This window comes from Myodes glareolus, chromosome 24 (genome assembly GCF_982192425.1).
Source record: "Myodes glareolus chromosome 24, mMyoGla1.1, whole genome shotgun sequence".
Classification (NCBI taxonomy): Eukaryota; Metazoa; Chordata; class Mammalia; order Rodentia; family Cricetidae; genus Myodes; species Myodes glareolus.
The window spans coordinates 29,159,275-29,172,361 of record NC_142049.1 but is presented as its reverse complement, the minus strand read 5'-3'; the positions used below and the strand labels follow the sequence as shown (position 1 = coordinate 29,172,361).

The window sequence follows — 13,087 nt, the reverse complement described above, 5'->3', positions numbered from 1 at the left end:
CATGCCAGCTGCCTGTCAGGGCCTTCACTGCCCTGGAGCCCATGCATGATGGCCACAGATGGAAAGGAAGGTGGCTCTCAGAAGGAAGTGCACACACCGTGGTTGACATTGGCGTGGGTGTGTCTGCACACCATAGTGCGCACAGAGAGATAGCGACTGTTTGCTCAGAATAATGTTGAGCACAAAGCTCAACATTTTTTCCAGGAAGGCAAGGAAGAGAGTCCGGAGCTCTCACTGGTGAGAGCTCCGCCCTCTCTCCTGCCCACTAGTCCCTCCTTGCCCTCTACCATGGCACACATAGCTGTGGGTGTACGTTGCGCAGTGGTGACAGTGAGCCTCCCTACTCAGGCTGCCTGCCCCAGCGTCCTGGCTGCCTCTGGTAGTCACAGTCTTTCTCTGCCTCAGCCTGCTAATCTGAAAAGGAGAGAAGTCCTATGGACCCATCATCAGATTGTTTTAGGTGGTCACTGATGGATGACCTAGTGTTTAGTGTGTAGCACACATCGGTAAGTGTTGCTGGCTCCATTTTTTCTGTTCCCTTGGCTCTTGGACCCAGCAGGAGAGTGGACGGTGCAGCGCAATTGGCATTAGCCTGTCCTTTTCTTCTGTATCTCTGTGTCCTTCCATGTCTCCTGGCACCTTGCGGGGCTGGGACCCCCAAGGATGGCGCTCTAGCACCTAGTATGTACCTTCACAAGCTCCCTGTCCTTCCACTGAGAAGCGTCTTTGTGTCCTACTGAGAGGGGCCTGGAGTCTCTGGGCAGATACAGAGATCCCTGTGTCTAAGAAGCCCGGGTGTTGAAATTCCACAAGAGTCTAAGGCTCATCTCTCGGATGTCAGTCATATCTCAACCTGGAATCTCCTCAGAACCTCCTCCAGGGACTGGCGGAAGCTGCTGTGACCTGCTACAAATACCTTCTTACTCTTTCTCTGGGAGACGGGCATGGGTTTCAGGTCTCTGTCTTGTTCTATAGCTCTAGGGCTGCAGGATTCTTACTGTCATCCTGAGTTGGGAACTGCTGGCCTAAGGGTAATCTATCTCTTCGATGCCAGTGGACCTGGTCAGAGCAGGAGGCTGGCGGAGTCCATTGCCCCTCCCAGGCAGGACTGTGCAGCCGAATGGAGAGCTAGATGTGCAACTGCAAGCTGCCTCACATGTCTCAGTCGGGTCTCAGCTCCTGGAGCTCCTGGGCTTTGGCAGAAGCTGGCCTGAATTTTCTAGAAGGATCCGAACGCTTACAGTAGACAGCCTTTTCAGAAAGCTCTCCAGACAACACAAGTTGTGTGTTAGCGTCCACTCCTTGGCCCCTCACCAGTTGCATGTCCTGGTCCCAGACCCCATCCTCACCCTGGAGCTCAGGCCCAACCAGGTGGTCTCCACCACCCTCAGGAACGTGGAAGGAGAGACCACACCCAGGCTGCAGGAAGCATTCCAGGTGTGGTGCTGGCATGCTGGGCTGGGGGAAGACTTCAAACTGCAGCAGTGTTTGTGGGAAATTTGGATCTGTCGCTGGTTTCATCTCGCTCTTGGCACGTTATCTGCCTTTGGCGGGTGTTATCAACAACACATTTTTTTTTTGAGGGAGTTTACATAACGGTCCCCTCAGGAATTGCTAGGACGGCGAGCTGCTTTCTTTCTCAGCTCATGGTGAGCGCCAGTGAGGAAAGAGGCAAAAAGTGACTCATGGTCAAATTCCCAGTCCTGGGAAGGGCCACCAGTTGGAGCAAAGTGAGAGAGACTTGTGTCCGTGATCAAGCGGTCCTTGACACATGCCTCAGGTTTTCAGAGGGCCAAGAAAGGAAGCGTTGTGCTGGCTGGGCTTCCACAGGGTACCAGCAGGAAACGTGCACAGAACAGCCTGGGTGTGCCATTTACCAGACCTTAAACACAGTCTTTGAGGTGGCACAGGCTAAGTCAGGGAAGGGGGAGCTGTTTCATTGTCTTGTTGTTTGTAGGAACCAAGCACTTTCTGCTGTGTTCAAGAATGGCTCCCAGGGTCGGATGGGGCGAAGAGTGTGCCCTAGGGTGACCCCACCCATCCATCTGGGAGCTCTGTGTTCATTGATGCCTGCCCGAGAGTGCATTTGCTCAACAGCACTTAGAGACAAAGACTGGGCATACTTAACCCTGTCTGGCACTACCGCCCCCTCCCAAGTTCCAAATTTGGAGTATTTTTGGATTCAGGCTGCTGGGTTAGGAATGTCCAACCAGTAAAGTCTCTGTAAATACCAATGCCCCACCCACCCACACCAGAAAAATCTTTTGAAAACTCCAAACTCTGAAACATTTCTGGTCCCAAGCATTTTGGATACAGGATCGTCCACCTCTATGGGGCCTGGCAGGCAGAGGGAACATCCTGGAATGAGAAAGATGCCAAGTGCCCTTGTCTGACTGGTAGACCGTGAAGTCTTGGGAGGAAGAAATGGACGGGGGCTGGGGACTGAAGGAGACCTCATGCAGCTTATGGGCAGATGCCATACGCTTGGGGGTAGTAGAGAATTCGCAGTGTATATTGGTGCTTTAAGTCTGTTTCCTTGTCTGTACCACAGGATAGTGACTGCCTGCCTCACAATGTTGATAAAATACGTGATACTAGACATGGTAAATGAGGAAATGCTTACAATTTGTTGACTTTTCCCTCACCATTCCAAAGGCAGGCATTGCCTTACTTAGATATACATTTATTCATTTGTTCATTCTTCCAGCTGGCATGCCTTTATGGGGATGTATATGTGCTTCCAGGGCTGTGTGGAGGCTATGGGGGGAGGGGCAGTGTGGAGGTGATGGGGAAGCTGGGGCTGTGTGGAGGTGAAGGAGAGGCAGCTACTGTACTTGAGAATCCAGCATCCAGTGTGTAGCAGAGAAATTACATGGATCTGTCCCTCACAGAACTGGTAAGGTTGGCACACCCTTATATCCCTAATGGGTTTTTCCTGGTTGGTACAGAAAAAGGGGGCAGTTGGAGGAGTCTGGGCCCCCAATTCCTGGTTGGTTTGAGTAGCCACTCCTTCACAAAGCCTGAAGTTCTTGGTTTGGCCTTGAAGGAGCAGAGGATTGGGGTACCTGTTGATATTGGCAGAATGCCATGTTCACTGTCCACTCGGTAGCTCTAGGAAAGTGTAGAGCAGCCTTTGGGAGATGAGCCTGGGGAAGGGGTGAAGGGCCTGTGCACTCACAGCCACCCCTGCACAGGAATGGAACTCTGTCTGGTGCAGAGAAGCTAGAATATATGCAGGCACAGAGAGGACTGTGTAGGAGTTCGGGTAAAGACTACAGCTGTCCTTTGGCGTGGGTGGGAGTTTTACCTGGGTCCTGCAGGGAGTGAGGATGGGTTATGTGGCATCTGAGTATTAGATTTGCAAGCTGTGGAAAACAAGGACATGACCAGGGTTATCTAGAGGAGGGAGGAAAGGTATTAACCCAGACCCAGAAAGGAAAATATAATAAGTACTGACTCATATGTGGCTTCTAGACACAAAGCAAAGCAAAACCAGACTACAGTCCACAACCCCAGAGAACCTAGACAACAAAGAGGATCCTAAGAGAGACATACATGGATCTACATCAGAAGGAGAAAAAGACAAGATCTCCTGAGTAAATTGAGACATGAGGGTCACGGGAGAGGGTAGAAGTGGAGAGGGGGGAAGGAAGTGGACAAAAATGTATAGCTCAACAAAAACAATTTTGTTTAAAAAAAAGAGACAGTGTCCCTGAGGAGGAAATAGAAGACTGTCCTCAGGAAAAATCATTGACATTTTAAATTTTGATCACTTTTATTTTTATTGTGTGAGAATTTCACAAATGCATATGAGTTTTGAGCAAATCTGACCCATTCTTTCCCCTCCAATTCCTTCCATATTCCAATTAGTCTTTCTGCTCCTAAACTGTAAATAAACTCACTTCTGTGGCTTCTTTTACTTTTATGAGTTCATATTTATGTTGAACCCCTTAATACAACATCGTTTAATGTGTGTTTGCGTGTGCCTGAGTGTGCTTGTGCATACATGAGTGTGCAGGTATTTGTGGAAGCCAAAAGAGGGCCTTGGTCCCTGTGAATGGAGTAATAAAGTGTTGCTGCTGGGAATCAAACCCAGGTCCTGTGCAAGAACAGGACGTTTTCTTAACCACCGAGCTGTCTCTCCAGACCCGAGGCTTAGTCCTCATCCCTGGATTTCCCAGTCTGCATCACTAATCACATCCTGCACTCAGTGTTTACATGGCCATAGTTTCATGAAATATTTTAATACACTGAACATGTGCTTTTCTACAAGTTTACTGGTGAATTATTCCTTGTTTGTTTTCCCATGTGGTCTTCAGAATATTCTCATTTCGTTGGAAATTGTGTGATTATGTTAAATTTAATTTCATCCTTTTGTAAATTAACTCAGGGGAAAGTATGTCCTTGTGCATAACTCTGGACCATCCTACAGTAACATCATGTTCCTTACAGGCTTCAGGATATCTTCCCAACCCACACTCCAGAGAGCTTTTCATTTGTCCTTGGATAGACCATACACATTTCCTCTTTCATTTGCTCCTTTTTAAGTGAGGTCTTTTCTTCCATTTTATCACTGAATTGATTATGTCTCATATCATAAAGGGGTGCAACCATCTTGTTAAATGAACTGCCTGGATACTGTACGTATTCTGGTTGAATAATTTCATCTTTTTGTTGCATGATTCCTTTTGCCTATCCACTAATATCCTTTCTGATCTAAGATAACAATTGGCTATCCTTTTCTTCTTGGCTTTGTGGGAAATACTTCTAATATTCCCTCATGAAATGGGTATTTATCAAGTCTAACAGGTATATATTTGCTTAAATCTTAAGCATTTAATAAGAATCACAATTGGATTTTATTAGATGTCTTTTGATTGTCCATGGGGAGGACAAATAACTTCTCATTTTTTTAAAAATAACTTTTGATGTGCATGAGTGTTTTACCTGTATGTTTGTCACAGGTACCTCGTTCATGCCTGGTGCCCGTAGATGCCAGAAGAGGGCATCAGATCCCACGATCTTGAGTTCCAGGCTATAATGCATTGTCATGTGAGTGCTGGGATCCAAATCCAGTTCCCATTCAAGAACAGCCAGTGCTCCTAACCTCTGAGCCATCTTTCCAGCCCAAACAGCTCACTTTTGAGTTATCAATATGGTGAATTCTATTAACATATTTTCTAACCCTTAGCTCTCTGAGTTCTGAAGTCAATTGTTCTTGGTCTTGGTATAATTCCTTCAAATGTGCTGGCAAATTGTACTCTGAGTTCACGCAACACTTACTCACAAATGAGTTTAGTATGAATGTTTTTTCTTAATACACATTCTGTTTGGTGTCAACGTTATATTAATTAATGTTAAATAAATAGGGGAAACATGTTCACTTCTCATGTTCTTAAATACTTTAAAGGTGTTGGTGTTAGCTGCTCCTTAGAAGTTAAATAGAAAGTTCCTTTAAAAAACACAGCACTAAAAATCCAGTGGGGTGGGCATGGTGCTTCTCCAGGTGTCATTCATAGTTCAGTCTGAGAGAAAGAAAGAGAGAGAGACAGAGAGACAGAGAGAACTAGTATGTTCATTGTGGTGACAAAACCCCAACAATAAGCAACTTAAGTGGCGCGCATTGGGTCCTGCTTACAGGTGGAGGGAATTTGCTGTCCTGGTGAGCATGGTGGCAGGTGCTGGAGACACCTGGTGATGCTACAGCCACAGTCGAACGTGAAGCACAATAAATCCCCATTCTAGGAGATGGCTCTATCCGCCTTCATGCCGTGCAACACCCAGCCAGCTTTCTCCTTTTTTATGCAGTACGACACACAACCCAGGATGGGGACTGCCCACTTAAACAACGCAAGTATGATGATCCCTTACGGGTGTGCCAGAGGCGTGCCTTAGGTGATTCCAGATCCGCCCAACTGATAGTCAGATTTAACCATTCCAACGTGTGCAAATGTGAGTTCAGAGGTCATCTATGTCCGCCTCGGCCGCTCACCACGATGTTGTTGTTATTGGAGACAGGGTATCAGTTTGTAGTCCTAACTGACCTAGAGCCCCCTGTATAGACTAGGCGGAACTCAGGAAGATCTCCTGAGTGCTGAGATAAAAAAGTGTGAGACATCATGCCCAGCTCCACCTTGTGTTTTGAGACAAGGTCTCTCCCTGACCCTGGATCTCATAGGTTCAGCTTAACTGACTGATCAGGATGCCCACAGACCTCCCAGCTCTGCCTCCCCAGCTGAGGTTACAGTCACAGCTGGTTTAGACCTAAAATTGGGTCTTCATATTCACACCGCTAACTCTTTACTGACTGAACCATCTCTCTACCCCATAGCTAGGCTGAATGTCCAAGAATAGATCTGTTATTTTAGACATTTACAGAAAAAAAAAATGGGTTTTGTACATAAAATGAGTCAGGTGGTCTCTGGTCTGCATTTTAATGATCTGTTCCTTCCTGATTCATGTTTTCCTCCCCCTTTCTTAAATAACTTAGCAAATGGTTCCTCTGGTTCACTTTTCCTACAGAGAACCATCTGTGTGGGCCTTTCTCTTGGGGAGGGGTCCTCTGCTTCTTCAATCATAAAATAATCATTTATCCTTATTTTGTTTGGATCTTTTTGGTGCTAGTGTTTGTGTTTACAGTACTGATTACGGAAGCAGAGTTCTACGCATACTGAACACATATTCTGTCCAGAGTCCCTTTTAACTGTACAAGACAGGGTCTTATTAAATTGTCCGGGCTGGCCGTGAGCACACTCAGTAACCAAGGTGGACCTCGAACATGTGATCCTTTTGCCTCAGCCTCCAGAGTAGCTGGGATTTCAAGTCCTACCTCCAGGCTTAGTTTCATTCTGTGGGTTTTTGTTTGTGTGTTTAAATGTATATTATTCTGTTTTAAGCATGTTAAAATTACTTTATTGTTATTATTGTGTTTTGGACTCTAAATATTTCTCCAAATGCCCTATATATCTTAATGTGTCTCCCCATCCACTATCTTCTTTACTTTTTGCAGTTTGGATTATAGTTTTTCCTTTGGGCCAGAAAATTGCTTAAAGGAAAATTTAGATTGTTGCATATGACAAGGTTATTTATTCTCTAACTTTTTTTAAAAAATGTTTCATTGCAAGCTGGGTGTGGTAGCCCATGCCTATGATTCTGGGACTGATGAGCTAGCCTGGATACATTGCAATATGCCACCTCCGGAATAATTTTTACTTCATTGTGCTATGGTTTTCACTTCCCCATTTTACTGAGGCAACTTTTATAAATATTCCATGACCATTAAAGATGTGTCTTTTGACATACTTGTTTTAAGAACTGGAGCTCTATCAATTCTGTCTTGTTCTGTTATTTGTGACAGAACCTCTGTATTGTTACATGATCGTTTGGTTTGTTCTGGACTGAGAAAGATCCATTAAATGATTGTGCTAACTTCTCTTTTGTTGATTACCTTTTTAACCCAAGTCAGTTTTATTTAATGACATTTAATACTATGTAATATCGGGAGCATAGGTACTAGATGACCGTTGAGGGTAATAGTTCTTGGTACCCTTTTATCCCAAGTCAGTTTTATTTAATGAGATTTAATATTATGTGATATTTGTGGCACAGACACTAGGTAACTGTTGAGGGTGATAGTTCTTTGTATTATTTCTTGCTTCAGGTTCTGGGTTCAAGTCTGACTTACATTAGTGTTGTTTTTCTCCTTTGCCTTTATTTTGGCTTCTGAATCATGTTGTGTGCCAGTTACACAGCATATACTAGAGTGTTAGCTTGTGATCTACTCTGAAGGTTTTATCTTAGTAGACAAGGTTGGCTCATTTGTTGCTATGTCAGATGATTCTGGTCCTAGTTTATGTTTTCTTCCAGATTTTCCTTGCCTCTCTGTTATGTTTTTCATAGAAGACTCCTCCCATCGATTCCTCTGCCACACACTGTATATACAATTAATCCTCCATGTTTTTATTCTCTTGACAGTTAAAAAAAATCTCTCATCTTTGATGTTTGGAAAAGTGCTAAAAAAGTGTATCTGTGTTAGTTCACTATCTTTTCTTAACAAATTTCCACAAAATATGCTTGCTTAAAACAAAACATATTTCTTATCTTTAAGATCACGAGGGTTAGAGATAAAGACATCACTCAGCCAGGCCTTCTATGTCTCAGCAGTTTTACAAGGTTATGGTGAGGGCAGAGGTCTGGTCTGAAGTCTCATTTGAAGCTCAGCTGGAGGAGTGTTTGTTGCCAGGCTCACTGGCTCACTGGGTAATTGTTAGAAGTTCCTTGCCCCTTGTAGGGGTCGGAACAAACGCCAAAGGTTCACACTGTCTAGCTTGTCAGACTGCCTCAGTTTATCGTAGCTTGCCTTTTTCCAGCACGACAGCTAGTTTGACCAAAGAAGGCAAAGCAAGAAAGCAACCTGAGAGCCTTTACAGAGGGCAGGTAGATCATAGTGTTTTATGAACTAAACATGACGTCACATCTTGCCATTTGTGCTGCATTCTGTGGGTTAAAGGTGAGTCAGAGGCAAAGAAAAATGATGACCAAAGATGAACGTAGAAAACAGCGGCTTCGCCCTCTGCCTCCACTTTAGGGCAGTCATGAGGAAGAGGCTTCCTCCAGAAGACAATGGTAGGAGCTAAGGCCACGGAAGTGTTAACAGCATAGCTCTCAACTCCTACAGACATGCCAAGGAAAAGAGCAAGTACGGACTATTGAATACTGCTGGGGAGGCAGCAACTGTGTGGTTGTTATGGACATGGTACCACAGGTGTAGCCCATAGGGACCTGGAAGTGCTTGGAGAAAGGGGAAGGTGATGAGGAGGAGAATAGTGAAAGCAGTGAGGACAATCCCAAATTTGACTAAGCATGCTTGAGAAGCCCTCCTGGAGAGGCACTGCCCGTGGCCACACCTGGGTCCAAGGCTACCATTCTAAAGCCTGCTGTGTGTTACTCCCTTTTTTAAAGACAAGAACAAAACCGCCAATCTAGCCCCCAACACTAGAGTTTCACCTTGGCTTGAAATGCGTGCAGTCCAGAGCCCACCATCATCTACTGTTGTCATCATGAGCCATCTGCTCCGATGTCAGTGAGCTTTTGCCTCATTTCTGCTTTTGTCGTAACACAAATCGTATTGACGCTGACATTCCTGATGTCTTCATAGAGTGAATATATATATTCAGATTTCTTTCTTTCTTGGGCATGGAATTATAAACATGACAGTGTGCAATGCCTGTAACAAATATGGATGGATGGATACTTTTCCAAAGTTGTTCAAAAAGTTCCTGTTGGCCACATCCTTGTCAAGAAGTGGAATTCATGCTGCACGGTGGTCGTGTATGCCTTTAATCCCAGGAGGCAGAAGCAGGCAGAGCTCTGTGAGTTCAAGGACAGCCTGGTGTGCAGAGTGAGTTTCAGGACAGCCAAGGCTACACAGAGAAACCCTGTCTCAAAAAGAAGGAAGAGGGAGAGGAGGAAGAGAAGGGGGAGGAGGAGAATTCTCTGTCTTTTTCAGTGTATATAGAAATATCTAAAGATGGTCTTAATTTGCTTTTGTCTGATGGCTGAGGAGGTTTCGGCATATTTTCATATGCTTAATTGCCATTAAAATATCATCTTATGAACTATCAAGTCTTCATTTTCATGAATATTTTTTCTTATTTGATCTTTAGTAGATTTGGCTTGTTTGCTTTTTCAAAACTGTGCTAGACACACTTTGTTGGCTATATACATTGCTGATGCCTCCCCCGATCTATTGCAAACACCCTCTCATAGTTTTATACTTGCCTTTTAATAAACAAACTCCTCGTTTTCATGGAGTATAATTTATTTGTGTTTTTTTTTCCTCCTTTATCGTTGGCACTTTTGTGTCCTGTTTCAGAAGGCTTCGCCTAACTGCCAACTCTTTGGCATTGATAATTAGGGAGGTTTCATGAGAAAGCCCTGTCCATAAAATACACAATAAACAGTTCACCCTACCTCCTTCCTCTCTCTCCTAATGTGGTCATTATTTCTTCCAACCCCAAGCACTCCTACCCCTAATTACGCTCCTGGGTCCGCTCTGCCTTGTGACCACGTGTCTGAACATCGCTGCACCAGTCTGGAAGAGCTCTTAGGTGAAAGTGCAAGGAATCAAACATTTAATGAGGTGCAGTCATCTTAATGGGAACAGCTGTGCTGCACTCAGGGGCTCCCTCATCTTCTTACCATTCCGTGGAGGGGTGAACAGTCACGGGAACGTGTAGACTTTGCAAACCTCACTGTCACCTCACCGTGCCGTGCTGTAGGGGTTCCCTCGTGTTACCTGAAGGGCACCAGCTATCCACTGACCACACAGTGGAGGGCAAGGTCTTCCCATTCCAGCTCAAGCTTCTTAGCCTCAATTAGGTCTGGCATCCTGGAAGCGCTGTGTCTTTAAAAGCGCCGTGGGAACATCTGTTTCCAATTTTCAGGCCATGCTCATGGTGAGGCTTTGGGTGCAAGTAGTTTATGTGGGAAGCAATCCCAGAAAATACTGAGAGGGGCCATCTACAGGGAGAGAAGTGCGGAAAGGTGCATTGATGGGTGTAACTCATCAATGGCCTTGGGCAACGGGACTGTCCCAGTAGGACCCCTGAGCAAAGTGTAGAAGATAGCTCAGAATCCTTCTCCCAGTGATACAGGCTCAGCCAGCCCCCATCTCATATGGTTGTTGGTCCTGTCTGCTCACAAGTCCCCTGGGGAGGAAGAATAGTCATGCCTGCCTTGGTAATCTTGATAATTCATCTCATTCTGACCCCTCTGTCAGTGGCCAAACGTCTTATTAATTACAGTTGGGAGTCTGTCTCTTTAGATGCCTAGTCCTGTTTTAGTACAGTTGCTTTTATTCTCTGTTTGTGGGTGTTCCAAGTTTTTCTAGGTAAAATAGTGTAATAATTTATGCCCAGCTCAGCAGACGTAGAAGCCAGGCAGGGAGACTAGAAGGATACTTCTGCACATTGGCCTCACATTTCTGGCCCCCATAATAGCAGCTTACACTCCCACCTCACTCACCGTCCAACACCGTCCTCTGGTGAAGTTAGGCTAGGGTTGTCTCGTGGATGCTTTGCCAGCCCATGACCATCGGACCTGGAAAGGACCTCCCAGAATTCCCTGAGTTTGGAACTCCTGAACTCAGTCCCGTGAGACGAGCCCTCCAAAGAGTAAATGCAAGAATTCCACTGAGCCGAATAAGCCACTTGGTGTTTTAGGTTCCCAGCCTCAATCCTCCTTGCTCCCCATGTGTCTCAAATCCCCAATCTGAAGAGCAGTTGCTCCATGGCTCTGACCCCTCTGTGGCATGCATCTGGGCGTTCTCTTGAGGCACTTACGGTTGCTTCTCTTGTCCTGCAGCATCTGATGTGTGCTGGGCTGTGGTGTCTGGTAGAGGGAGATACGTCCTGCAAGACCAAGCTGGACCCTCCTCTGGATGGCACCGAGTGTGGGGCGGACAAGGTAACACCCGGTTTCTAGCAGCCCTGGCAGGCAGCCTCACGCCTTCTGGGCGCTGGGCTTCTCTCCTTGTGGAAGGCAATGTGCACTCTGCTGAGGAGCCCCCAGAAACACCCCTAAGCACTGTAGGAATGCCCGTGGAGCCCACTGCACGCACACGAGTCCACACCACCCCGGGTTTCTTACAAAGCCACAAGAATCAATCATTTCCTTGATTTATTTTTTATTAAATGAATTCTTTGTCACGCAAGTGAATTTTCTTATAAAGGAAGGTTATGAGTAGGGATTAACAGAAAGCCAATTCATTTGCCATACATTGATGAGAATCGTACTGTTGGACTCTAGCTGATCCTTATGAAGGGGTGAGACTAAAAGGTTTGAGGGAAGTAGGCAGGACCTGCAGTCACACGATTTTCTCTTTAGACGTACTTGCAAGCCTTCCTAGTTTGATGTTTCCTCCACCCTCCTCCCTTACTCTCCTCCTGACCCCTTCCCCTGCCCCTTCTTCCCTTGCTCCCTCTTCTCCACCCCCTCCTCTTCTTCTTTTCCCTGCTCTCCCCTCCTTTCCCCCTCCCTCTCCCTCCTCCCTCTTCCCTTCTCTGCATCTTCCTGTCTTTTTCTCCTGTTCTTTTTTTTGTGTCCCTCTGAGGTAGAGCCTCTGTATATAGCCCAGGCTGCCCTGGAACATGTTGTGTTGCCCAGGCTGGCCTTAAACATGTGATCTTTCAAGGTTTTCCCCTCACAGATGCTGGGATTTCAGGCCTTTTACCACCATTCCTGGCTGATTGGGAATCTTGAAAGAGTTTTTGCTGTTGTTTTTGTTTTTAAAAGGGAGCTATAGTGTTCTGTTCTGGTGTTCTGCTTAGGAAGCACCGGATCACACACTTTGGGAAATCTGTTTTAGAGATTGACTTTCTTTTACCCTCAGAAAGAACTCTGTGCATCTACCCACAGCTAACCTCACTGCCACCACTAATCTGGCTAGTCAAAATGGCTTCCCTGTGTGGTGCTCAGCCTCCCACACGCTGACTGAGTTCGGAAGCCTGCGCCACCACACCTGAATTTTTCTAAGAACTAAGCCCAATCCCGAAGCTCTGGCCTCAGATCCTGACAACGTTGTCTTCTGGGCATAGATACACATGCATCATTCAGCATTTACACACCCTCGGTTCTGTTCACATGCCACGTGGATCCGTCCTTTTCTTGAGAACTTAGAAAATCTCCATAGAGTCCAGTTCCTGGAAAACTCAGTGGCTTCGAACTCCAGGCAGATTAAAGGCACCAAGCTGAGCAAGCGTTCACAAACATTCACACCCTGAAATATTCCAATTCCATGGAAATTTCAAAATGGATTTTGACACCCAAAAAGGAAGCAGTCCTTTGGGGGCAGAAGTGGTTTCGCTGAGTGTGGCCCTTTTGTGTGTTTCAGTGGTGTCGGGCTGGGGAGTGCGTGAGCAAGACACCCATCCCTGAACATGTGGACGGGGACTGGAGCCCGTGGGGCACCTGGAGCATGTGCAGCCGAACATGTGGGACAGGAGCGCGATTCCGGCAGAGGAAATGTGACAACCCCCCGTAAGTTTCCCTCGTGCCCTGCTGTAAGATGCATCCCATTCTGCGGGTC

General features: G+C 46.0%; 1 protein-coding gene across 2 annotated transcripts in view; it reads left to right on the top strand.

Annotated features, from left to right (window-relative positions):
* The window catches only part of Adamts17 (ADAM metallopeptidase with thrombospondin type 1 motif 17), a 309,925-nt gene that overhangs the window by 175,467 nt on the left and 121,371 nt on the right, over window positions 1-13,087 (top strand). For both annotated transcript variants that reach the window (XM_087901254.1, XM_087901253.1), the window contains exons 11-12: window positions 11,365-11,466; window positions 12,893-13,038. In XM_087901254.1, the coding sequence (XP_087757380.1) occupies window positions 11,365-11,466; window positions 12,893-13,038 (248 nt within the window). The remainder of the gene's footprint in view (window positions 1-11,364; window positions 11,467-12,892; window positions 13,039-13,087) is intronic.